This window comes from Astyanax mexicanus, chromosome 2 (assembly GCF_023375975.1).
Source record: "Astyanax mexicanus isolate ESR-SI-001 chromosome 2, AstMex3_surface, whole genome shotgun sequence".
NCBI lineage: Eukaryota > Metazoa > Chordata > Actinopteri > Characiformes > Acestrorhamphidae > Astyanax > Astyanax mexicanus.
In genome coordinates, this window is record NC_064409.1 from 19,020,334 (window position 1) to 19,048,320 (window position 27,987).

At 39.2% G+C, this 27,987-nt stretch overlaps 2 protein-coding genes across 4 annotated transcripts in view; one reads left to right on the forward strand and one right to left on the reverse strand.

Annotated features, from left to right (window-relative positions):
- LOC103023221 (copine-8) overlaps window positions 1-27,987 on the reverse strand; it is a 226,914-nt gene that overhangs the window by 67,797 nt on the left and 131,130 nt on the right. The window contains exons 8-13 of one of the 2 annotated variants that reach the window (XM_022671345.2): window positions 24,798-24,901; window positions 17,942-18,046; window positions 6,148-6,189; window positions 5,510-5,602; window positions 4,652-4,727; window positions 317-370 (exon numbers count right to left, since the gene is read on the reverse strand). In XM_022671345.2, the coding sequence (XP_022527066.1) occupies window positions 317-370; window positions 4,652-4,727; window positions 5,510-5,602; window positions 6,148-6,189; window positions 17,942-18,046; window positions 24,798-24,901 (474 nt within the window). The remainder of the gene's footprint in view (window positions 1-316; window positions 371-4,651; window positions 4,728-5,509; window positions 5,603-6,147; window positions 6,190-17,941; window positions 18,047-24,797; window positions 24,902-27,987) is intronic. The other variant, XM_022671344.2, reaches the window with a different exon arrangement.
- LOC125795048 (uncharacterized) lies at window positions 11,210-15,743 on the forward strand. Of its 2 annotated transcripts, XM_049473654.1 has the most exons (3): window positions 11,210-11,937; window positions 12,026-12,186; window positions 14,657-15,743. In XM_049473654.1, the coding sequence occupies exon 3, from the start codon at window positions 14,692-14,694 to the stop codon at window positions 15,526-15,528; it is 837 nt and encodes a 278-aa protein (XP_049329611.1). In that variant the 5' UTR covers window positions 11,210-11,937; window positions 12,026-12,186; window positions 14,657-14,691; the 3' UTR covers window positions 15,529-15,743. The 2 variants fall into 2 exon arrangements, with proteins under 2 accessions (XP_049329611.1, XP_049329610.1); XM_049473653.1 differs by having other exon boundaries at window positions 11,210-12,186.

A 27,987-nucleotide genomic window follows, 5' to 3' on the forward strand; every position in this document is an offset into this window, starting at 1 on the left:
AACCAACAAAGCCCAATAGGACTAAATACTATAAATCAGTCATTGTTTGGTATAAATGATTTGGTGATTTCAATGACTCTACAGAACACTGTACACTGTACTGTTCAATATGCATGAGCTGCCACCATCAAACTAATGAACACCTTATTGGATTTTACAGTACATGACATACAGTTACTGTAAAATCCAATTACAGCTTCATTAATCTGACAGGGAGGAATTTAAATGGCCAGGGCGGCCGTCACTTTCCCGCAGCTAGCTGCATTATAAATTCACCCCAGTGGAGACAGCATGAAACTGATGATACTGGACTTACCGTTCCAGAATTCAGGTACTTTTTCTTCTTGCCTTTCTTCTTCGGGTTTATCACCTGTTGGAACAAATTGATACAATACTAAAATTAGTATAAAGAAAGTTAATGCCTTAAGATCTTACTTTACTGTTATATCCAACACTGACATACCAGAAATCAATCAGAACGCAGTATGTATATATAAGTTGTGAGGTATTACCTCGTAAGCAAGTCTGAACACTGGTCAATGTGCTCATGGCAAGGACGTGTAAGTTATGGGAGCTGGAGTGAGGTCTGATAGTGGGTGCAAGATGGATGGAAGTTGTGTAGGGGGTATTTTTAACATTATTTGATCTACAGTGTATGTATGTACTGGGAATTTATCATAGAAGGCTATTATTACCACCCACAGTGGACAGTAGAGTGGGTAGTAATGGTCGTAACTGGCTGTGTCTGGCTAGAATTGTCCATGTGAACAGATGATTCTGGCAGAAATAACATCCACATTCAATGCAGGAGTTGCCACACATTTCTCACATGTCAGTACGATGCTAGTTCTTGTCCTATGACTGTTTATAACTGTTTAACATCAAAATAGGTCATAAACATAAGCATAAGTAAGTGCTCAGAAGTGAGCGGTTATTTTTATGTGCCTGTAGTCTTGTTTTGTCATGTTTACTATGTTAAAACAAGCCAAATGGGATGAACCACTAGCTAGTATCGCCCTGGCTTACTGGAGCACTTAGGGTTCCTTAGTGTAGCTCTGTCGCGTAGCATTTACTAGCGCTAATCAAGGCTAGTGCTAGCGGTGAGTTGCTGATGGTAATGCTGCTGCACCCAGCCTTAGTGAAAGTCTGGAAATCTTAGATTAACTGTTAGGGGTTTGACGAGATCTTGTGGCAAGATTAAATGTGCAGATATTTCTCGTCAAGCTTTAACCTGTGTCGCGGAAAAAAAATAGTTTAGTGTGGACTTTTTAAGCGGGATCTGGCAACACAGCAGGAGTGCAACTACGTTCTGTTTGTGGTGTATGCGGGAGCGGGTGGAGGAGATATGCTCTGTCATCAGCAGCCCACCGCGCTCCGCAAAACCAGCAAGCTGATTGGCTGTTTCTCCTGAGAAAAAAATTATTCATTGGTGCCCCCTTTAGTGCAGCGCCCCTATGCGTCGCATAGGCTGCATATCCCCTTTTTAAGTTGTATGTCTGGCTGCTTTTTGGCTCCAATGAAAAACAATAAACAGTAACAGAGTGACCAAAAAGACTCAAACCATATGTAAATACTGTAAGTAAATTTTACACGTGACTGTTTCATGTACTGTAGAAAAAAATGTTGTGTCTCTGTTTGCACTTCAAGCATAGGCTTAATATGACTGGTTATGGTTATGAATAGTTAAATGACAAGAGATTTAGGAGTGAAAAACACAAACCATAGGCTTAATATGACTGTTTGTAGTTTGCACTTATTGTTTGCACTATATAAGACCTAGAACAGTTTTATTTTAATTTTTTATTCTTATTCTTATTTCTATTTATTATAAAATCAATGTGTGAGAGAAACCAGTCTGTTAAATTTGCGTTATATGATTCTGTCAAATAAAACTCTAGTTTTCAAGCCATTTTTCATTTTTGAGGTTTTCTTTAAAAAAATTTCTAAATCTCGTCTCGTCTCGTTCTCGTGAACCCAGTATCGTGTCTCGTGTCGTCTCGTGATATTAGTGTCTCGTCACACCCCTATTAACTGTAAATAACTGTAAATAATCAGAAGCGCGTTACTAACGCAAATAAACAGTTTTTTTTTTTTACATTTTTGTGTACCTAGCTTAGCTTTACACGTCTCGCCAACCAGCTGAATTAAAAGGAAAACATGGCAACACCCCTATTCCTTACTGGTGTCACGTAATGCGCCTTATAATCCAGTGCGCCTTATATATGAAAATAGACCAGAAAATAAACATGTATATATTAATATAGTGCAAAAAATAAGGTAGATCCCTGGAGTGAAGCGTTCCATAATCGCTTCTACTAGAGCGGTCATCGTTTCAAATAAACAACAAGAGAGTGAGAGACATTTTACCACTCTGTGTGTGAAGGAGAGAAGGAAAGACAGAGATAGAGAGAAAGAGAAAAAGAGAGAAAGAGAGAGAGGGAGAGAGAGAGACAGCTATTTGGTCATTAACACAGAAACACTCGCACTAGGCAATCAAAAATGATTGCACACACGCACACACACACTGTACCCTTAAAAAACACTCTTGAGCTTTCCTAACCCTCAGCATTTGCAGGTAAGAGGGAGCGCACACTAAGCACTCAAGTGCGTGCACACAGACACACACACACTTACACACACACAGCACTCTTCAGAACGATAGGTTGTTAAATTGTCGTGTGTGTGTGACTCTTCTCTCCTAACTGACAGCCTGAAATCACTCTCTCTAATTAGCAAAATACACGACGTTCCAAATCATTAATCCTCCCCTACACACCTCTCACTTCACTACTGCTGCCTTAATCACACACACACACACACACACTACCCTTCTCACTCAGAGGAAACGCACTTTTAGCACATTAAACAATTCATTATCATGTCAGCCATGTGCTGTAACTCTCATAATGAACATGAACAGAGTGTTTGACTGCTGGCTCTGCTCTTTTACAGAATTTTTTGACTGATTTTTACATTTAAACAATTCCTTTATCTCAACCCAACAGTCACACAGCGCTGGTTCACTGTCTAAATTTATCTCCTTTAGCTTTACACCATTACACTAATGTACCTACACGCCACGGAGGCTTAGAGCACTTCTTAGCACTGTAGTATTAAAGGATATTAAAGAAAAAAAAAAAAACACTTATTTCATGGAACTTAAGTTAAGTCTTATTTTAAGATACTAAATTAAAAAAAGTCATTATTTTAAGGTAGTCAACAAATAAAACAAGTCTTTATTTTCAGATAAAATAAAAAAATAACAACAAGAAATTAAGTCACTTTGTAAATACTAAGTAAACAATTAAGAAATCAAATCATTATGTTTAGTAAAAAAACAAACAAAAAACAAGTAATTAGGATTGTTTTTTTAGAAAATTAAGGAACTAAATGATTTAATGACTCTACAGTACCAAGTCAAAAGTTTGGACACACATTCACATTCCAAGTTTGTTTGTTTTTTTCCTTCTTTGTAAATGAATACTGAAGTCTTCCAGACTATGATGGAACACATAAGGAATCATGTAGTAACTTAAAAGTGTTAAACAAACTAAAATATAATTTAGCATTCGGGTCGCTCTAATCCGTGGTGGTGTTAACTAATGCTTTTTGAGGCTGGTAACTCTGATGAACTTATCCTGTGCAACAGAGGAAACTCTGATCTTGATCTTCCATTCCTGGGGAGGTCCCGGTGAGAGCCAGTTTCATTATGAGGTTTTTCGTGGTCTTTGTGACTGCACTTTAGGATACTTGAAATGTTCTTGAAATGTTTTGGATAGACTTTCCTATCTGTTTTTTTCATATATTTTTATTCTTATTTTTCCCATTTACTCCTCAATTTACATGGCCAATTACCCAACCCACTCACTAGGACTCCCCCTATCACTAGTGATGTCCCAACACACTAGAAGGGAGGAAGACTAACACATGCTTCCTCCGATACATGTGAAGTCAGCCACCGCTTCTTTATTTGAGCTGCTGATGCAGCATTACCGAGCAGCATCACAGCACGCTCGGAGGAAAACGCAGCGACTCGGTTCTGATACATCAGCTCACAGACGCCTTGTGCTGGGGACATCACCCTAGGAGTGATGTGAGGAGGGAGCTCCAGCTACCCACCCAGAGGAAGCAGAGCCAATTGTGCTACCTCAGAGCGCCGGCAGCTTGATGGCAAGACTTTCCTATCTTAAAGTATTTTTTCGTTATTTATTTTTCATTACTTAGCCGAGGAGTTATTTTGCCACAATATGTATTTGTAAGAGCTGGTGCCTGTCAATTTGGCTAATTAGTAACTCCTTATATTATTATTATTATAATTATTTCCCCTTTTCTTGGGTTTACCTGCTTTGAGATCTACTGTTTTGTAACTGGGTTCAACAACTCTCTGGGCAAGAGAGCCGCCTATCTGTAGCACTCCACCCCATTACAGTATTAGAACATTACTCAGATAGGACTATTCACTGTATATTAACTCTACCTCTTCATAACTTTACAATTAATGCTCTCAAACACATTAAGAGGCAAGAAATAAGTTTTGAAAAGTTTAGCACAGCTGTTACATCAAAACATTCCAAAAGTAAAACTTCGTTTTGGGATGCTAAGTGAAATGAAGTGGAAAAAAAAAAAAAAAAAATCTAAAGAGAGTTCTCACCTCGTAGACGTTAAACTGGGACTGGCCTCTGGACAACTCTCTGTAGCTCGTACTGAACTCTCCAATGAAATCATGGCTGTAAATAACAAAATAACACACACACACACAGACACACAGACACACTGATATACAAGAATCTGCTCATTGTCCTACATCCACCATCATGCAAATCAGTGCCAAGCATCAGTAACCAGTTGCACCAGGTTACTGGTTAGAAGGTAAACTGCCCCTTATATTTGAGTTAACTAAATACTAAAAGTAAATTGGCTGCACCACAAACACTAGAGTTCAATAAAACAATTTGTAGACTTTTGATCAATTTGCTGACACTAATTTTTATAGTCTGAATCGTTTCCATCAGTAAGAGATAAAAAAGATAACAAACCTCATATAAACAGATTAACAGAAGCACTGAGACAAAAACCGAGCACTTACAATCTCTACCATAACCTGCCATCCACTTTACATTCAGCTGATGCAACTACCTACAGATGATATGATAGTATGTTGCTGCATCATTAGTAACATTAGCAAATCAGCATTAGCACTTTAACCAGCAATCATACAGAATCAGAGGTCAATCAGATTTATGTTCACTGCATTTACGGTCATGCAGATGGACCCATGATTATAGGTTAGAACACATTAAGCATTTTTAATTAAAAAAGCATTTCAATAAAAAAATAATAAGAAAATCAATTCATACTAGGATGATACATGCAGGACAGGTGTGGATTTTATATAATGAAAATTACACCGCAGCTAAAAAAACAAAAAAAACTTAGTTCACCCTTTGAAAGAAATCCTAATCAAACAATCATATATCTAAAAATGAAGCTTGTTTTGATAAGCTCTTACTTGGATCTGATATGTTCCTGATATTGTTTAGCATGGCCCTGGGTTGCCAGTCTTTTAAAACGATGTACAGTGTCCTTGGCATCTGAGAAAACGCTAAACGAAGATAAAATTACTGTATCGTTCCTAACTGCACTATATATATTTTTAAAACAAGTTTTTACACACTAATAACTGTCTATCTATCTATCTATCTATCTATCTATCTATCTATCTATCTATCTATCTATCTATCTATCTATCTATCTATCTATCTATCTATCTAGCTAGCTAGCTAGCTAGCTAGCTAGCTAGCTAGCTAGCTCAGAATCAACCGGAGATCCGATTTAAGCCTATAGTTACTTACACAAGATAGCTCATGCTAACTAGCTGGTGTAAACAGATCTGTAAGCTCCTCCTTAAAAAAGTGGATTTTACTGGAAGGAGACCTTTAAAGAAACCCTTTAATTAAAATATAGCCATTAGAAGCCATATTTGAATCTGATCTTAAATGCAGTCGAATAAATATACTTTTATGGTATGAGATGAATACCAATACCCTCACGAAGAAATGATCAGAATGATGCTAAGTGTGTGTGTACAGTTTTAGTGTGTTAAATGTTAAATGTATTGTGCATTATTAAATGGTGACAGCATCTTACCTGCCATCTCTGTCCCAGTCATACACTTCGATCTTGATTGTTCTATAGAGAGAGAGAGAGAGAGAGAGAGAGAGAAAGAGAGAGAGTGAAGGACATGATTGACTGTGGTACAGTAATCTCAACCATTTTTCAACCAGCCTTTCCTTTCGATCTTTCTGCAATCACACATCTCCATCTGAAGTACCATTCCCTGAATGGCGAGTGGGCATTTTTCCTTCGATTGTGACGACTTCTCCAACTGCAATTTTACAATTCCTCCCTTGGAGGAAGGAAAAAGCCCAGGCTTACAGGAATCAGAGTGGGAGAGCGAGAGAGAGCAAGTGAGAGCGCGAGAGAAAGAGAGACAGGAATGAATCACGGGCCGCTCGGCTACAAAAGCTAGTCATTAGTGTTGTATTACAAGGTGAATAAGTCAGCGCTGAATTGGTTTCCTCGCAGCCCGTGGAGAGCGGCGGGGTTTTAAGTGCTACACAGGGCCGCCTAAAAAAAGCTGGAGATTTTAAAGTGCCCAAAATTGCTGGATTTCCTCTGGATGGGTTAACCTTCACTGATATGAAGTGTTTCTTAATGGACCTGTTAGAGAGCACCTGACAGGAAGCACACAAAGCGCAGACTGAGCAAAACTGAGAATCACATTTTACTCGCTCGTTAATGTCCTGAGATGCAGTTCTGCTGTCAGAGTTGAGGGAGGTGATATGAATCTGAAGAATGGACTATCATCTGATCTTATTATCTCCCTTCTTCTTGTTCTGACAGTTCAGAATATTTTAGACTAAATCTCTTTGTCTTTTTCATCTCTTCTAATGAGAGTTTTGTCTCTTTAGACACGTGACTTTAGACACGTCTCTAGACGTGCTTTAACTATACCAATCAGCTGTAGCACCACTACAGGAATGAGTATTGTATAACTACAGTAATGGGCGAGGAATAACTATTCCAATGATTATTGTTTAACTATACAAACAAGCATACGACTATATTAAAGAGTATAGAAATGGGTGTAGCGCAACCATGAATATAGACATAGCACAACTATACCAATGAGTATAGTTTACCTACATCAATGAATTTAGCATAACTATAATGAGTATTCTATAACTATACTGTAAGGCTATTCCAATGGGGGAACCTTATTGTCATTGCACACCTCCGCTCCTCACCTTGGGCATTGTGTTAAAAGTACAATTAATCAATTGTTAATCAAATTAAGTCTGAAGCCTGGCCAAAAGGCAGTTGACACCTCTTGCTTGAAGATGTCTAAGAATGTTGGATTTGAAATGTATCTTGTTTATATGAAATGTGAATGTCTTCGTGTTTGGTACCATTTGAATGGTCTCAGTGTAAGAAGTACAATGGTCTCAGTGCAGAAATGTTAATAATAACCTAAATTAAACATTTCTGAACTTTGGGAGAAATGTCTCCATTCTGAAGAGACACTCCCCTTCCTGCTCCTGATGGGTTTAGGATTGCCCCGTGATAATCAAAGGCCATGATGAACAAATGGTCGTGATAGTCAGTAAATAGTGCCAAATTCTAATTTCCATGTGAATATGAAGTGTATTGTTCTGGTTGGATATTTAAGGAAAGCACAAAGACATACTCTCTGAGTTTGTCTGGTACTATGAGACCGCCCATGCTCTGCATGTAACCAACCAACTTTTCAAAATTTCAAACGTACTATGCACTATTCTTAACTGTTATCTTTAGATCTGTCTTTAGATTACTTTAGGAATATTGTTATATTGTTACATATGTCAATTAAGGTCACAATAAACCATTAACTGTTAAGCTGTAGTAATTACTTTGTTGAATCTTTTTCCTAGTAGGCCTAGGAGCCAAAGAGGTCTGTAGTCTGAGATTCTTTGAGTTTCTAGATTTTCATAGTTATATAGTGAGTTTCACTGGGTGCTATACCAAGCTCTTAACCGCTGAGGGGAACAAGAAGTTTGAGTGTTATGTTCTGTAACTCTTAATTTAGATTAAGTTGAACTGCTGAACATCTCAACCTAGGTACCGGCCTGTTTTCACATGTTATGTAGTTTTGTTGGCTATGCCATATTTTAACCTCTGAGGGAAACAGATAAGATTGAGTGTTATGTTGCTCGGTCCTGCCGCTTTGCGCTCTATAACATCCGAAAAATTAGACACCCAACTCCTGGTGCAAGCGGTCATCATCTCACGCCTCGACTACTGCAATGCCCTGCTAACTGGCCTCCCGGCCTGTGTAGTAAAACCACTCCAGATGATCCAGAACGCAGCAGCACGTCTGGTCTTCAACCAGCCAAAACGGGCACATGTCACCCCGCTGCTCATTGAGCTCCATTGGCTACCAGTTGATGCTCGCATCAAATTCAAAACTCTTACAATCGCCTACAAGGTGATGTCAGAACAGGCTCCTTCCTACCTGCACTCGCTGCTGAAGGCTTACGCTACCTCCCGGCCGCTGCGCTCCTCCAATGAACGTCGCCTCGCTTTGCCAAACATTCACACAAAGCAATCCAGACTGTTCTCATACAGAGTTCCCCAATGGTGGAACAAACTACCTTCCACTACCAGATCAGGAGAATCTCTCGCTATCTTTAAGAGACTCCTGAAGACAGAGCTCTTCAAAGAGCACTTACTCTCTTAACACCTCTAACACACTAACTACTTCTAACCTCATTTCCTTCTTCCCCTCCTTCACTCCTCTATCCTATTATTCCCCTTGCCCTCCTTTTATCCCTATCCAAAGATGTTTTACCTTTAAACTTATTTTACATTGTACTTGACTATTGTAAGTCGCTTTGGACAAAAGCGTCTGCCAAATGTAATGTAATGTAATGTTCTGTGACCGCTATTGTAGATTAAGTTCTGGACCGCTGAACATCTCAACCCAGGTACCAGGCTGTTCTCACATGTTTTGTAGCATTGTTGTCTAGCTTTTATGCCCATATCTCCTATCAAGTTTTGTATTTCTACCACAACTATACTAATGAGTGTTGAATAACTACTGTATAAGTTGAATGTATCCCATAACTGTAGCAATGAGACTAATGTAACAATGAATATATAAGCATAGCACAACTGCACCAATGAGTATTGTATAACTATACTAACGAGTGTAGCGTAAACATACCGTTGTATAACTATACCAATGAATATTGTATAACTATACTAAAGAGTGTAGCACAACTATAGTAATGAGTGTTGTATAACTATACCAGTGGGTGTAGCAAAACTATACTTGACATATGAGCATTGTTTAACTATAGTAATGAGTATTGGTTAACTATAGTAACGAGTATTATATAACTATACTAATAGGTATGATATAACTATACTAATGAGTATTGTTTAACTATACTAATGAATATTTTATTACTATACTAATGAGTATTGTTTAACTATACTAATGAATATTATATCACTATACTAATGAGTATTGTTTAACTATACTAATGAATATTATACAACTATACTAATGAGTATTGTTTAACTATACTAATGGATATTATATAACTATATTAATGAGTATTGTTTAACTATACTAAAAAGTATTATATAACTATACTAAAAGGTATTATATAACTATAGTAATTAGTATTGTTTAACTACAGTATTGAGTATTATATAATTATACTAATGAGAATTGTTTAACTATACTAATGAATATTATACAACTATACAAATGAGTACTGTTTAACTATACTAATGAGTATTGTTTAACTATACTAATGAGTATTGTTTAACTATACTAATGAGTATTGTTTAACTATACTAATGAGTATTGGTTAACTATACTAATGAGTATTGTTTAACTATACTAATGAGTATTATATAATTATACCAATGAGTATTGTTTAACTATACTAATGAATATTATATAACTATACTAATGAGTATTGTTTAACTATGCTAATGAGTATTATATAATTATACCAATGAGTATTGTTTAACTATGCTAATGAATATTATAATACTATACTAATGAGTATTGTTTAACTATACTAATGAGTATTATATAATTATACTAATGAGTATTGTTTAACTATACTAATAAGTATTGTTTAACTATGCTAATGAGTATTATATAACTATACTAATGAGTATTGTTTAACTATGCTAATGAATATTATATTACTATACTAATGAGTATTGTTTAACTATACTAATGAGTATTATATAATTATACTAATGAGTATTGTTTAACTATACTAATAAGTATTGTTTAACTATACTAATGAGTATTGTTTAACTATGCTAATGAATATTATATTACTATACTAATGAGTATTGTTTAACTATACTAATGAGTATTATATAATTATACTAATGAGTATTGTTTAACTATACTAATAAGTATTGTTTAACTATACTAATGAGTATTGTTTAACTATACTAATGAATATTATATTACTATACTAATGAGTATTGTATTGTTCAGGTGTTTGTAATTTAGTTTAAGTATAAATATCAGTCTGTTTGTCTCGCGTGTCGCGAGGTATTTTCCCTGTATTTCCAGCGATATACTGAGCGTTCTTCTTCCGTCTATATTACCCGTGTATGACCTTTGTTTTGTTCTTTTTCGACTACGTTTCTGCCTTACCCTTTTGTTCTGTTTGTTTTGTGATTTTCTGGTTTATTGAACTCTGCTTCTGTTTTATGGTTTCGTTTTCGGTTTGTGATTCGGCTCTGATGTTTTGGTTGGTTGTTTTTCTGGCTTTGACCCACGCCTGTTATCGGACTACCCTATCAGCTTACGTGCTTTATAATACAGACTCCCGTCTGTGGCGTTACAGAATACCTCGCCACAATGCAGACGGCGGATTTCGAGGCTCTTAAAAACGCGGTTAGTAATCAGAATAAAACGCTACTACAACACCAGCAGCTTTTCGAGGGATTTTCTCAGTCTGTTACTGCTATGACTCAGCGTCAGGGAGATCAGCAGGACCAGCTGGCCCAGGTTATTGAAGGTATGAAGCAGTTATCTTCTCAGTTACAAACTTTGGGTGCTTCTGCTGTTCAGTCTGCTCCCAGTCCTGCTTTAGCTCAGAATGTTCCTAGCCACGCTTTTCCTGACAAGTTTGATGGCTCTCCTAATTTGTGCAGGGTTTTTTTATTGCAGTGTTCCATTTATTTTAGTAATTCTCTCCCTAGCTCTGATAACTCTCGTATTGCGTTTGTAGTTTCCCGCATGACTGGTAAAGCGCTAGATTGGGCTACAGCTGTATGGTCTAACATACAATCTTGTACTTATGAGCAGTTTTTTCAACAGCTTAGTACTATTTTTGATCATCCACGTGAAGGCAAGTCTAGTGGAGAATTACTGTTGAAACTCAAGCAAGGTAATCGGTCTGTAGCTGAGTATGCTTTAGAATTTAGAACTCTGGCAGCTAGTAGCGGGTGGAATGAGCCAGCTTTAGAGGTAATGTTTAGAAATGGTTTGAATGCTGATGTGCTAACTGAGCTAGCTTGCAAAGATGATAATCTTGCTCTTGATGATTTGATTAAGTTAGCTATTCGTCTAGATCAGCTATTGCGTGAACGTAGACCCAGAAAATTTTTTCAAAACGCTGGTTCAGTTACCCATAGACCCCCCTCAAACACCACTCTCCCTTCTCCTCCTCAAACACCTCGGCACCATCGTGACCTGGACATGCTCCCGGAGCCCATGCAGTGTGATTCTTCCCGTCTGTCTCCAGAAGAAAGACTTCGTCGTCTACATGGTGGTCTATGTATGTACTGTGGCGGGGCTGGTCACGTTTTACGTGATTGTCGGTCCCGTCCGCATAGACGTCAGGCGCTAAAGTGGTGAGTCTTCCCACTCAGGGGTTAGTTTCACGGTCTTTCTTATTACCTGTTACACTCCACTGCCCTCCTTCTGTTTCTGTTTTCTCAGCCCTGATTGACTCCGGTGCAGAGGGAAATTTCATCAACAAGGACATCGTGGATCAGCTGAGGATTGCTACTTCACCATTGGAATTGGCACTGAAGGTTTCTGCACTGGATGGGGGTCCCGTAGGTTCTGGAACTATTTCCTACAAGACTGAGCCTGTTAAGGTAGCTACAAGTTTTCTCCATGTAGAATTTATTAGTTTCTTGACACCTCAGAATTTCCCATAATCTTAGGGTTTCCCTGGTTAGAGAAACACAATCCCAAGATCTCATGGTCTGACCAAGAACTGCTTTCCTGGTCCCCTTTTTGTTTTGAAAATTGTTTAACATCTCCTGTTTTGTCTGCTGGTACCACTTTCATCGAAGACTCTGAAAAGTCTGTTCAGATTCAGATTCCTCCTGAATATCTTGACCTAAAGGAAGTTTTTAGTAAAGTTAATGCCACCAAACTTCCACCCCACAGAGTATATGACTGTACTATTGAGCTCCTTGATGGGGCCAACCTACCCAAGTCTAGAGTGTATCCTCTTACCCAAGCTGAAGAGAGAGCCATGGAGGAATATATAGAGGAGTTTCTAGCTCAGGGTTTCATCCGACCTTCTAAATCACCTGCTGCCTCTGGATTTTTCTTTGTACAAAAGAAGGATGGAGGTTTACGTCCTTGCATAGACTATAGAGGTCTGAATCAGATAACCAAGCCTTACCCCTATCCACTGCCTCTCATTCCCGTAGCCCTAGAACAGCTAAGAGGAGCCACCATTTTTACTAAGCTAGATCTTAGAAGTGCTTACAATCTAGTTCGTATTAAAGAAGGTGATGAATGGAAGACCGCTTTTGTTACCACTAGGGGGCACTACGAGTACCTAGTTATGCCTTTTGGTTTACGTAATGCGCCTTCTGTCTTCCAGGCATTTATTAACGACATATTTCGTGACATGATTGGCCAGTTTTTAATTGTATATATTGACGACATCTTGATCTACTCAGATTCGTTTGAAAATCACGTCTGTCAGGTCCGTCAGGTACTCACAAGACTGCTTGAACACCAATTATATGTCAAGGGAGAGAAATGCGAGTTCCATCTCTCTTCTATTACTTTTCTTGGATACATCATTGGTCCAACGGGTATCACCATGGACGACCACAAGGTCGAAGCTGTTGTTAGTTGGCCCCAACCTAAATCAGTTAAAGAGCTCCAGAAGTTCCTAGGGTTCGCTAATTTCTATCGTAGGTTTATAAGAAATTTCAGCAGCATTGCGGCTCCCCTCACGGCTCTTCTGAAAGGAGCTACCAAAACTCTAGTATGGACCAGTCAAGCTGAGCAGGCTTTCCAATCTCTTAAAGACTCGTTCACTTCAGCCCCCGTACTTAAACACCCCGATCCTAGTCAACCCTTTGTAGTAGAGGTGGATGCTTCAGAAACTGGGGTGGGTGCAGTTTTATCCCAGAGGTTAGGTAATCCCGAGAAGCTACACTGTGTAGCTTTTTTTTCACACAAGCTCACACCCACTGAGAGAAACTACGGTATTGGCGATAGGGAACTGTTAGCCATGAAACTTGCATTTGAAGAATGGAGACATTGGTTAGAGGGGGCCAATCATCCGTTTATGGTGTTGACTGACCATAAGAACTTGGAATATCTGAATTCTGCTAAAAGATTAAACCCTCGTCAAGCTCGTTGGTCCCTATTTTTCTCCCGCTTCAATTTTTCTATAACTTATAGGCCTGGTTCTAGAAATTGTAAGGCTGATGCTCTGTCTCGCATTTATGCTGACGAAGCATTCCGTGACCCTTCCTCCTCTGAGACTATCCTCCAGCCTGGTGTGGTCGTGTCCTCGGTGGGAAGTCGATGATGAGATTGAGAATGCTTTGCGAAATTTTGACATACCTGCTCAGTGCCCTCCAGATAAGTTGTACGTTCCTCCTAGCTTTCGTGACCGTCTAATTACGTGGGCTCATTCGTCCATTACTTCTGGCCATCCTGGTGAGACCCGTACTCAGCAGCTTTTGCTGAATAGATATTGGTGGGAGAGCATGTCCTGTGACATACATAAATTTGTGTCATCCTGTTCTGTCTGTTCCCAGTTTAAAACACCCAAGTCTCTGCCCTCTGGCAAACTCGTCCCGCTGCCTGTCCCTGGTCATCCGTGGTCTCACCTGGCTGTAGATTTTGTTACCGATCTTCCTCAGTCTCAGTCTTACACCACTATACTCACTGTCATAGATAGGTTCTCCCGTGGAGTTAGGTTTATCCCTTTTCAGTCACTACCTACAGCATTTCAAACAGCTGAAGTTTTGTTTAATCAGGTATTTCGAATTTTTGGCATACCAGAAGATATCGTATCGGATAGGGGCCCTCAGTTTACTTCTCAAGTCTGGTCAGCCTTCTTTGAGCATTTAGGAGTTTCTGTTAGTCTTTCTTCGGGCTATCACCCTGAAACTAATGGGCAATGTGAAAGGATGAACCAGGAGCTAGGTAAATTCCTTAGACTATACTGTTTTGAAAATCCTAAAGACTGGGCTCGTTTCCTCCCCTGGGCTGAAATAGCCCAGAATTTCCTTACAAGCTCTACTACTGGAATTACCCCCTTCCAGTGCATGTTAGGATACCAACCCCCAATCATGCCTTGGTCAGGAGTCTCATCCGACGTCCCTGCTGTCGATGATTGGATGAAGAGAAGTGAGGAGGTATGGGAACATACTCATCAACGCATTGAGACTGCCCTTCGTCGCCAAAAGGATAAAGCGGATCGCCATCGTGGAGAAACTCCCTCCTATCAACCCGGGGACAGAGTCTGGTTATCCACTCGTGATCTTCGAACTTCAGAGGGAAGTAAAAAACTTTCTCCCAAGTACATAGGCCCTTACAAGATTCTGAAACAAATCAATGAAGTTACTTATCGTTTAGACTTGCCCCATCATTCTCGTCTGTCTAATTCGTTCCATGTTTCTTTGCTTAAACCTGTTATTTCAGGTCCGTTGGACGAGGCCACGCCTGGTGAAACTCCTCCACCTCCGGTGACTGTTGATGGGTCGACCATGTATGTTGTTCGGCAGTTGCTGGACTCGCGGCGGCGTGGGGGCACTCTCCAGTACCTGGTCGACTGGGAGGGGTATGGTCCAGAGGAGAGAAGCTGGATCCCTGCTTCTCATATGTCAGATCCTGGCTTGGTTGCTGATTTCCATCAGCGTCACCCCGAGAAACCGGCTCCTCGTCCTAGAGGTCGACCTCGATGCAGATCTCCCAGTTCATCCAGCGCTCGTCCCAGGGTCCGTCCTGCATGCCGATCTCTGAGCTCATCAGGTGCCCGTCCTGGTAGTCGTCCGAGAGGTCGCCCAAGGAAATCCAGTTCGGTCCAGCAACGTCGTGGCGTCAGTAGGTCACCCGGAGACGTCACCGGGGAGTTGGCTGCGAGTCGTCCCGGGCAGCCTCGCTCCTCGGCCTGCCCTGACTCTTTGGGGGGGTACTGTCACGCCTGCCACAGACTCTGTAGTTCCTTTCTCTGACTCTGCCGTTCCCGTCTATGGACAATCCCCGGTCCGGAACTACACCTCCCAGCATGCCCCTGTCAACACCATGGATACTAATGGATATTATATAACTATACTAATGAGTATTGTTTAACTATACTAATGAGTATTATATCATTACACTAATGAGTATTGTTTAACTATACTAATGAGTATTATATCATTATACTAATGAGTATTGTTTAACTATACTAATGGATATTGTTTAACTATACTAATGAGTATTATATCATTATACTAATGAGTATTGTTTAACTATACTAATGGATGTTGTATAACTATACTAATGAGTATTGTTTAACTATACTAATGACTATACATATGAATATTGTTTAATTATACTAATGAATATTATATAACTATTCAAATGAGTACTGTTTACCTGTAATAATGAGTATTATATAATTATACTAATGAGTATTGTTTAACTATACTAATGAGTTTATATGCCTATACCAATGAGTATTGTTTAACTGTAATAATGAGTATTGTATACCTATAGTAATGAGTATTGTATGACTATACTAATAGGTGTAGCATAACTATGCTATACTAATACTACTATACTATACTAATAAACTATACTAACTTGCAATATTAGTTGTATTAGTTGTATAAGTTATATGTATCCCTTATAGCATAACTATAGCAATGGGTGAAGCATAAAAATAACAGTAGGTATAGCATTACTTAAGCAATGGGTGTAGCATAATTATAAACACTAATATAACTAGACCAATGGGAATAGCTATAACTATATAACTATAGAAGCAAAGGGGAGCATTATTATATAAATGAGTATAGTGTTAGAATGAACATGGTTATAATACAACTATGTTAGTGGGTATAACTATAACTATAGTAATGGGTGTAGCGTAAAAACAGAATTGGGTACCTATTTTATAACTACAACAATCGGCATCGTACAGCCATATAAATGGGTAGAGAGCATAACCAAGAAAATGGGTGTATTGTAACTATTGCAATACTTGTAAAATAAGAGTCAAAACAGGAACAGCATAAGCATGGAAATTAGTGTAATGGAAGTAAGTAATTATGAAAATGGGTGTAGCAAACCATAGAAATTGATGTAGTACATGAAGAGGAAAATATGATTAGTATGGAGGGGTGAAACTGTGCCCACATCTTAAAAGCCCATGCTGTCGGTAATTGCTTGTAACCACGTTCTTTCTTTACATAATGGTGATCATATAATTCACAGTAATTGCAGAATAAAGCTTTAAGATTGAATAATAAATCAGTAATGATAATTTATACCATTTCTGCAGCATTTCCTACAACAGCCCAGAACAGCGGAAGATTAAAACTGCTCATTGAATTAAAATCTACTTCAGATCTCTGAACCGGACTAGATGGCGCCGATTAGCCCGCAGTGACAGTAAGTCATTAACGGATGGCAGCTGCAGAACAAATGATGAGCGCGGAGAACGGAGAGCTGCTGGTGGCAGAATCCGCAGGAGCTTTGCTAACAACAATCGCTAACAACAGCCTGCAGCCTGTTGCTGTGTGCCAGTGCTAACGCTCCGCAGGACGCTCAGCACTTCTCTACAGGAGCCCCCCCAACCCCCCCTCCACCCCCTACAGTCTATTACAGCGTCTTATCTCCAGAGACAGACTCGCACACACCCCAATACTTCAAACACATTCAATCACAGATAAAGCAGAGCAGGACTAGGAAGGCCCTAATCAACACTTCACTCAGGCTTTGCGTCTTATCGATACAGAACAAGTAGCGGCTTTGAGCCGCTGTTTCTCTCTCTCCTCATTTGTCTTTCCCTTCTTTGTCCCCCAACAACTCATCACACGGCTGCTACAGGGCAACCTGGCCACAATATAACACCTCAGAGACACCTTTCAATCACACAAAGCAACATGTATCAGGACTAGCATGTTCCTGCTAGCCACAGCGCTAGCCTTTATTATGGTATACATTTATTGTAACCTTATAAGGTCAGTTTATAAGGTCATCGCCTTTCACGATAACCTATATTTTTGGACAATATCAGTGTTAAACTTATTAGTTTATGGCATTGATAGAATAATAATGATAATAAATAAATAATAATAAAGTTAGCTGCGCTTATTGCTATTAAATAACCACCAGACAGCGCTACACTCAAGTTCCCTGAGTGTTCCATTAAGCCAGGGTGCTATCACCTAACACTTCATTCCATGTAGCTTGTTTTAACAAGGTAAACACACAGGCTACAGTCCCATATACTTAACTCTGAATGGCGAAAGAGCTAGCGCATGCGGTTAGCGGCTAATGCTCATTATTAGTGCTAGAGAAACCTTGCTGAAACTATTTTACTGTATGTATCTGACTGGTATGTTCATACATAAGGCACACCGAATTATAAGGCCGTACCTGTCGTAGTCTCCGTTACACAAGGCTCTGACGGGGATCTTGAAGGCCTGCCACACAGGGTTCAGGGTGTTCTTCACCACTTCTGTCTTATGGCAAATAGTGAATCTGTGAATACAAACAAACACAGCCAAAAGTCAAGGGACAACAGTTAGTAAATTGATTATGAAGTGTTATCTTTTTAAAGACAGCATGAGGTGTTATCTTGTGAATAGGTCAGTCACAACAACTGTCACAGGAAAAACGGTAATAAAATATAAATTTTCCAGAGTCCTAGTTTTGGAGTCATAGATGGAATCGTTTTACCCATATAAAGATGGTCTTTTATGCTGTTAGCCAGAGTGTTGGGCACACGCATAATCAGATATGGCGTATTTAGCAGATACCTTCTCCGATACATCTGAAGTCAGACACTACTTCTTTTCAAACTGCTGCTGAGGCAGCACTACCGAGTAGCATCACAGCGCACTCGGAGGAAAACGCAGCGACTCGGTTCCAACACATCAGCTCATGTACTGACCGACATCACTCTTTGGAGTGATGTGTCCACATCACTCTTTGGAGTGATTTGGGGAGAGAGTACCATCTACCCACCTGGAGAGAGCAAGGCCAATTGTGTCTCTCGGGGCTCTGGCAGCTGATGCCGATCTCCCAATCATAGTAACACCGTCTTAGTCCGCTGCACCACTCTGAGCCCCTTCACAGCACTTATTCCTGGATTTTATGTGGAAGAGCGAAAACGGTTTTGCTTTTTCTCGCATTGGAACAATAGTTACAGTTGGCTGTGTGTCGTTTCTGTGTGTGTGTGTGTGTGTGTTTGTGTGTGAAGCCTACTCGACCTCTCCTAAGTCAGAGTTCAGGCGAAGTAAACACAACATGCAATATTAAGGGCAGGAAAATGTATTAATATCTTGTTCGTTTATTGTAAGTATTGCAAGTCAGTAACATAATTATCGAGGCAGGCCTAGTTGTAAATAAGGTTAAACACTGGCCAGCTTGCTTACTGCAAGGCAACTTAAACATTATAAGAGTTGAAATAAGGCCTAATAGTGGAAAAAATCATAGGGGGCATTACCATCCACAGTGGGCAGTGCAGTGGATGGTTATAATCATGACCAGAGGCATCTGGCTTAAACTGTCCAGTTTACCATTTAAAACCCTTTTTATAACTGATCTTTCTTAAACCAACACACAAACAATACCTCAATAACTAAATATACAAGTGGAATTTTCTCTATTCATGGCTCTATATAAATTTTAACTGTGGTAATCTTTTTAAGCATTCTGAGAATAATACTATACAGGTATACAACTCTTACAACTCTTTTTTATATTAACACTGTTCAAACAAAAATAATTTTTCTTGGCTTTAGCTCAGGGGTGTCCAAACTACGGCCCGCGGGCCATTTGCGGCCCGTTTCCTTTTTTTTCACTTTTTTTGGAGCGGCCCGCGAGGTATTTTAGAAATAGAATGAAAGTTGGCCCGCTGTTAAGCAGGTTTTTATAATGCGAGATTTAAAGTTTGAACGCTAGGTGTCAGAAACGGCCCAAAGAGTTTAAAAGCGGAGAGGGTGCGCATTTCTAGTGCAAAAAATGGGCCAAAGAGTCTAAAAGCGGAGAGAGTGCGCATTTCTAGCGCAGAAAAACGGGCCAAAGAGTCTAAAAGTTGCCGTAATTAAGGAGTTTAATATTAAGAGACATCATGAAATTAAACATCAATTTGAAAAATCTTAGTTTACACAACACTGTCAAAGATAAAGATAGTTAGTCAAATGGTGTGTAAATGAAATAATCAGGAAAAAGTATTATTTAAAGTGGTATATTTCATTATTTGTTTTATTACAGTGTGGCCCGTGACTTCAAATATATTTCTCCTTCTGGCCCCCAACAAAAAAAGTTTGGACACCCCTGCTCTAGCTTGATTGGCTCTAGCATAGTTTTATAAGCAACTTTTTGAATTTCCCTCCCTCTCCACCTTTCCCTCTGAGAACTTCCAGCCCCACACACCAGAGACCAGAACATTACGGACATGACACACTGCCTCTAAAGAGCTCTTTAATATTGAGCAGGACAGAAACATCTGCATTTTTTATCTCCTTCACTCACACAACAGCTCATCACTACCAAGTTACTGTTCACCTCCTAAAAATACATAGACTTACCTAGTGTTTAGCTAGTAGCCATTTTTTCAAGGCCAATTCAGTGTGCATTTATACGACATTTAAAGTAAACTGCATTAAATTGTATTAAACGTTTAAGCCTAATAGCATTGTAATTCACCCTACTTTACAATTTATAAACTATCTTTTAATATCACACAAGAAGTCATCTAATTTGCACCTGTTTTTTTAAAGCTGTTACATGTAAAACTATTTGCCAAATTCTTATTGGTTACAAACATCAACATTTAGGCCTGTCACAATTAAAGTAGTTTTGGACGATATTTCTCCCTAGAAACGATTGTATGACATATTTCACCGATATATTCATTGAATTATTTATTTAATCAGTTCAATTATACTATTATACTATTATACTTAGAACAATGAACTTTTGACTGATAATAGTTTGGAATATTGTATGTTTTTAATATATGCAGTTTGTGCTTTCTGTAAACATTGGCAGCATATTTTTAATGCCATTTAATAATAATAATTAAAAAAAACAGCTATTAACCTTAAGTAACATGTTTTCCAAAATTTTAACTCGGCATTTAGTACACAGCCCATAAACTGTATTCTGTGCCAGCTTTGTACACACCAATATGCTTTTGAGAAAAAAAAAATGCTTCTTATTTTCATCCGAAACCTGCCAAAAAAAAAAAAATACATCAAATATTACATCCTGTCTTTAGAGTCTTTTGCCTTTTTTATTGTTTATATAGGGCCCTATTGTAGTGAAGTATAGCACAGCAGTCAATTGCACATGGCACAGTTGGATCTAGGGTGTTTCAGTGTGCCTATGGTATCGTGAAGGTAGTGCTGGGCAATATGGGAAAAATCATATATGGTACGATATGGAAATTTTTTATATCACGATAACAATATATATCATGATATATCATATTTAAGTATGTTTAAGTATTTTATCAACTGAGTTTATGCAAAGTGGCCACACCAAAACATTTCATCCTAGCCTACTTTATATATTTGCATGAATAATTGATGAAATTACTGTAGAAACGATAGGGACGATAGAAGGTAAGTAGCACGATAGACACTTTTTTATAAACCCCCTTGATATTTATCGTCATATCGCACAACACTACGTGCAGGTGCAAAAAATATGCCTTGTGCATCTCGAAACATGCAAAATGTATGTACTAATTCACTTAATTAATCACAAATGTGTTTTGGGCGTAATGTGAAATAAACCAATCACCTGCCTGCCTTTCACCTGCCTTTCACTTTCGCCATGTCACCTGCCTTTTTACGTTTAGAGCCAGGTACGCTTGGACCTTGGCACATTGCTATTTTACCGGCGCAGCACTTTCTCCCTTCTCTGCTTGTTCATGCTGTGAAGTTGCGTAAGCAGGTTACTTACAGGAACAGTATTGTCTTATCTTGTATTCTGTTTATTGTTTATGTAAAAGTCAGGTCTGTGCTGCAGCGTGTCCATATGCGTGTGTGTAACATGCACAGGTTTACGCATTTGGCATTTCGTGACTGCATAGCAATTCTGGCGACTGACTGTAGTCAGGGTTCAAATCATTCAGTGGCGCACCTGTGTTTCGCGTTGCTAAGATAGCAATACGACAGAAATATACCTGAACACACCTCACTTCCAGATCACCACACCCATCGGTGTAGATATATTCGTAGGTGTCTTTGCTATCAAAACAACGCAGGTGCAAGCGTGATAATAGACTGTAGAAATAAGCATCACAACGCACTTTGCACAGGGTGTAAAATAGGACTTATTATAGTCTGTATTCATAGTATGTGGACTTGGGTTGGCGTCTTCAACATGGCACAGTATACCCACCCATCCTGAGACAGCTACACCTGATTTATCCGTCTATATTTGATAAGGCACACCATTTTACACTGTTGAGCTTTTTTGGTTGAATTCATAATTAATTTTTATTTATTTCCACTCTTTGGCTGTGGAGACCTTTTACGCAGCCTTGACTTCCCATGTGCGTTTGTTTTACAACATAGTCTGTAGGGAGGCAATCAATTTAGAGAGAAAAAGAGAGAGAAAGTCAGAGAGAGAGAGAGAAAGAGAAAGAGAGAGAGAGAGAGAGAGAGAGACACCATCTAAAAGCTTTTCCCTGAGGTATAAGGTGAATAATGCATTCCCAGCATGTCACACAGTGTGTTTCATGCGGGCCCGGGGGCTGAAGGCTCCGGGAGGAGCGCAGATGCTTATTAGCGGAGCTGGCCAGAAAGAGCCACAACTGATCCAAGAACAGCAAACTGAAGGACTGAAGGGGGTTCATCCAGAGCAATTAAACTGAGAACAACACTGCTGGTAATGGAGATGCCACCGATTTGAAACTCAGTAAGAAATGTCGGTTTGAATATCGGAGACTAAAACACAAATTTGATAGGATTCCCTTAACAAATGTAGCCTGAAATATAATATATACAAATATATACAGTGCATTTGCAGTAGATTACCTGGCTAAGGTGACTTGAATCTTATTTTGCCTGAATGTGGATGTGAAGTGTTTTCAAATCAGGTTTAAGTCATTTTTAAGTCATTTGAGGGCCTAGATTAGATTTACTGTACATCTGATTCATACCTGGGCATGTGTAGCATGCCTGTGAACAGTCAGATTGGATTTCTTGTGTCTTTTTGATTGTGTCATCAGCCAGCACCGGTGTTGTATCAAATTCTGACATCCTGCCACAATCCTGCTCACCTTCTCATACACATGCAGTACAAGAGTACAAGCACAACAGATCCGCTCGCGATTCCTGTTGTTTCTGTTGCTGAATAACTGAATAACAGGGGAGTCAAATTCTGGCAGGGTGTCAGAATTTGGAACCACACCATCAGAGTGGCAAAATAATTACAGACAGACAGTCAGACAGACAGACAGGTAACTAACATTTATAAATCTGAATCTTCCAAACAGTCAAATCCAATCTGAGCACAGATGAAGCTTGAGGCTTGTAATGTGAATGCAGATTCAGGAAAGTGTTTCTTAATAAAGTGCAAAGTAAGTGTGCAGTCATGCACAGGGTTGCCAAATGTCCCTTAAATCCGGAATTGTCCCGTATTTGGGTAGTGAAATACGCGTTCCATATTGAATTGATCCGGGACGCTCTTTGTCCTGTATTTTTGAGGTTAGTCATTAAGGCGGGTGATTTGTTGTGATTTGCTGGAGAACAGCCACCCCTTCAAAACAGAGGCTGCGACTCTCATTGGTCAATGCACGGAGACTCACAACCAATCAGAAGCACAGCCTCTGTTCAGGAGCGGCTGTTCTCCAAGCAGAAGGGGGACAGCGCTGTGGCTGTACCTGTACCTGCGTTCTAAATCACTCCCTTCCTATCACAGAAACAGTGCACTATTTGCCACTGGTTAACACACAATGTAGTGCACTATTCCTGTGATAGGGCACCCCCCGCCCGTCCCTTATTTCATTTTCGAAAAGTTGGCAACCCTAGTCATGCACCTGAAATAAACTTGCCAGAACAGCCTGGTCTGACCATGATGGCAGTTGTTTTAAACGTTTAATAACTGATTTCTGAAGTTCTGAAGCCTCATCTACATCTGCACTTTTCTTTTTAAAGGCCTCAGAGCTCTTTGAATTTGGCTCTGGTCATGTTGATCCACTCAATTCAATATTCAAATATTAGCAATATCAAGATAAAACTGAACTAACAGCCAAAGTTTAAATAAGACAGACTCCTCCCAAATCCTCTTTAACATTGGCCTAATCATCTTCAGAGGTGTAAAGTAAGAAATTACATTTACTCACATTACTCTCTCTACTTGAGTAGATTTTATGAGTAATTTGTTATTTTTAAAGTAGTTTTTAAATTAAGTAAATATACTTTTACTCAAGTTCATTTTGACTTAGTAAAGTAATTTGCTTTGCTACATTGGAAACTCCCCGTTACTGAGTAACAAATGAAATGCTGGGGGGAAAAAACAAATTGTCTGAAAAAAAAATTAGTTTTGTTCTCCATGGCAGCGCAGCTGAACTTTTCCTAGCAGTGTTTATTACAGTTAGCGGGAGAGACGCTGTGTTAATCAGCTGTGTAGCCTGGGGTCTGCGCGCGTGGCTCAGTGGAACCGGTGTTCTGTCGAGTTATACTACCCGTTGATATGTGCTTCTTTACAGCACTGCGTATGCGCCAACCAACATTCTTTTTTGTATGTTTTCATGTTTTAATGATAATTCCTTAAGTTTTTATTGGAAACATTAAACAATCTGCTTGGATGTTAAAAAACTAAAAAAAATGTAAATAGCATTTAAAGCATAGCGATGGCAAGTTAAAAAATAATAATGAACTGTAAAACTATAAAAATACAGTTTATAGTCACCTATATGACCTTTTAACTTTTTAACAGTAAAGAACAAAAAATGGATCATAGAAACCTATACCACTTGTTCTTAAAAATGTTTTATGGGGTGGATTGAACAAATACTGCCTAAGGTCCAAATTATTATGTGGAATAATAGTTAATTGAAAACTATTTAATTTATGATTTGTACTTTTTACATCAAATAAATAAAAGTAACTATGTAACTTTTACTCAAAGTACATTTTAAAATTGAGTACTTTTTTCTGTTACTCGAGTAGATTTTTAGATGGGTACTTTTATTTTTACTTGAGTAGAATTTTAGGTAGTAATAAATGTGGGGGTGTGTTTGTGTGTGTGTTTTGGCTGGACTACTCACGTTCCGTCCTCATTGCTGCGGTAGAAGACGAGGAAAGGGTCAGACTTGCCGAAAAAGTCCTTCTTGTCCAGCTTGTTGCCACAAAATTGCATCATCACAGATTCCTAGAGGACAGGGATGTTTTCAGAGATGAAAACAGGTTATTGGAGCAAACAGGAGTGAGTGTTCACACAAATCTAGGCCACATAGTACAACCGCTATAGTACTGCTGGAGCGGGGATTAATTCAACATTTGGCAACCGGCTCTTCTCAGGCTAATGATACTGAGTGAATGCTAAAGGGCCTTTAACATTCACGGAGCTTCCCCCAGATGGCACAACTGAGGAAATACAGGAGAAAACCCATTAACAGGCATTTACACACACACACACACACACACACACATTCAGGCACATGCATATGCAAAGCAACTCCTATTGGATACACATATGCATGTATAAACAGACACACACACACACATAAATACACACACACATGCACAAGAGGGCACACTAGCCGAACTCTCTCTATATCCGTCTCCCTCACTGTCTCTCTCTTTCTCTTTCTATTTCTCACTGTCTCTCTCTCTATTTTTTTTAGTTTTCCTCATTATCTCTCTATTTCTCTCTGTCTGTCTCTTTCAGTCTCTCTCTTTTTTCTCTCTATATCTGTCTCTCTCACTGTGTCTCTATATGCCTCACTCTCTAGATCTGTATATTTGTGTCCCTCATTGTATCTCTTTCTCGCTCACTGTCTCTCTCTCTCTCTTTGTGTCCCCTTTGCTGTCTCTCTTGTTCTCCTTCTCTATCTATATCTGTCTCCCTTACTGTCTCTCTATTTCTCGCTTTTTGTCTCTCTATATATCGGCCTCCCTCTAAGTCTCTCCTTTTCGCTCACTGTCTCTCTCTTTATCTCTCTATCTGTCTTCCACAAAGTCTTTCTCTTTCTCTCACACTCTATCTCACTCTTTATCTGTCTCCCTTACAATCTTTCTCGAACTCTTTTTCTCTCAATACCTTTAGTCTCTCTTTCTCTCTAATATTTCTGTTTATGCCTCTCTAACTGTCTCTCTCTTTCTCTTGCCCCCTTTTTCTCTTTATAACTGTCTCTATCATAGTTACTCTTTCTTTTCTCCCACTCTTTCTCTATATCTGTCTTGCTCTCAGTCTCTCTTTCTCGCTCACTCTCTATCTGTCTCCTTCACAGTCTCTCTCTTTCTCTCACACTCTATCTCTCTCTTTATCTGTTTGCCTCACAGTCTCTTTTTTCACACTCTTGCTCTCTTTATATCTCTTTATGTCTCTCTATATCTGCCTCCCTTACAGTATCTCTTGCACTCTTTCTCTCTCTACACCTGTAGTCTCTCCTTCTCTCTTTCTCTTGCACTCTGTCTTTCTCTATATCTGCTTCTCTCACGGTCTCTCTCTTTCTCTTGCACTCTGTCTTTCTCTATATCTGCTTCTCTCACGGTCTCTCTCTTTCTCTTGCACTCTTTCTCTCTTTTTACCTGTCTCCATCATAGTTACTCTTTCTTTTTCCCTCACTCTGTCTCTCTATATCTGTCTTGCTCTCAGTGTCTCTCCTCCCTCACAGTCTCTCTCTTTTTCTCACACTCTATCTCTCTCCCTTTATCTGTTTGCCTCACAGTCTCTTTTCTCACACTCTTGCTCTCTTTATATTTTTTATGTCTCTATATATCTGCCTCTCTTACAGTATCTCTTGCACTCTTTCTCTCTCTACACCTGTAGTCTCTCCTTCTATCTTTCTCTCTCTACACCTGTAGTCTCTCCTTCTATCTTTCTCTCTCTACACCTGTAGTCTCTCCTTCTATCTTTCTCTTGCATTCTGTCTGTCTCTATATCTGCTTCCCTCACAGTCTCTTTTTTCTCTTACACTCTTTATACCTGTCTCCATCAGTATTTCTCTTTCTTTTTCTTTTGCTCTCTGTCTCTCTATATCTGTCTTGCTCAGTGTCTTCTCTTTCTCTTGCACCCAGTCTCTCTCTTTTTCTAATGCTCTTGTTCACTGTCTCTCTCTTTTTCTAACTTCATATTTCTATCTCACATTCTCTATTTCTTTCTATATGTCATCTCATCTCGTCTCTATCTCTCTTTCTCTCCTTCTCTCGTTCTTTCTCTCTCTCTCCCTGACAGCTGTCAGCGTGCTCTGATCCGGTAGGGAATTGGACGTGGTCAGGAATACTATTATCCAACTAACATGGTGGCCTCTGTCCAGGACAGGCTGCGTATGTGTGTGTGTGTGTGTGTGTGTGTCACAGCTGGATCTCCTGGCTCCGAGGTGAGCTGAGTGCTTTTCCAGCCTGTAGCTGTGTAGCAGTGTTTGTCTGTGGGGATCTGAGGCCTGCAGACCTGTCACTGCAAACAGTGTGTGTGGAGGTGAATGCACAGCAGGTGTGTATTTACACACACACACAAAACCTTATTACGGTTCAATTACTCTCCTTATAATTTATTACTGAAGACCATGTTTTACAACAAAGACACGTAATGAAGTGAATCTGTGTCTGTCCTGAGGGGCTTCTGGCTTTGTGCCATTTTAGCTTAGGCAGCAAAAGACCTGAGAGTATCGGGCAGAATACAGGACCCCCGCTGAAGTAACTAATAAGTCTCTGCATTCTGCAAAATGAAAAAAATGATCTACCCACTCTCTGCCCACTAATTTGTTCTTTCTCTGATCTCATGTGACTAAAACTAGAGGTGTTCCAGTAAAATGATGTATGTATGCATGTGTGTGTGTGTGTGTGCATATAATGTCATTTTTCACTTCCACAGCGATGGTCACACCACATTAAGGGTCTTGCTCAATGGCCCACTTTGTGGATTCTGGTATCAAACCCACAACCCTGTGATCAATAACCCTGCAGAATTAATGTATCGTTTTCATTATCATTTCTCTGCTTTCTAAGCTGGTTAGAATATGTATCTACTCTTTATTTAGTTTCTTTCCTCCATTAACTCAGTACATTACAACATTCTCATTTCTCGAAAAGCATCAAAACTGCCCTGAGATAAACATACAAAAACATAATATTTTATTCATATGCAGATCATTATACAGTGACTTGAAAAAGTATTTTCTCATGTTTCTTATGTTTTTGCTATTTTGTCTTAATGATATTTATCCAATTATTAAACAAACTTTAAAATCAGACAAAGATAACCTGAGTAAATATTAAAAGCACTTTTTATAT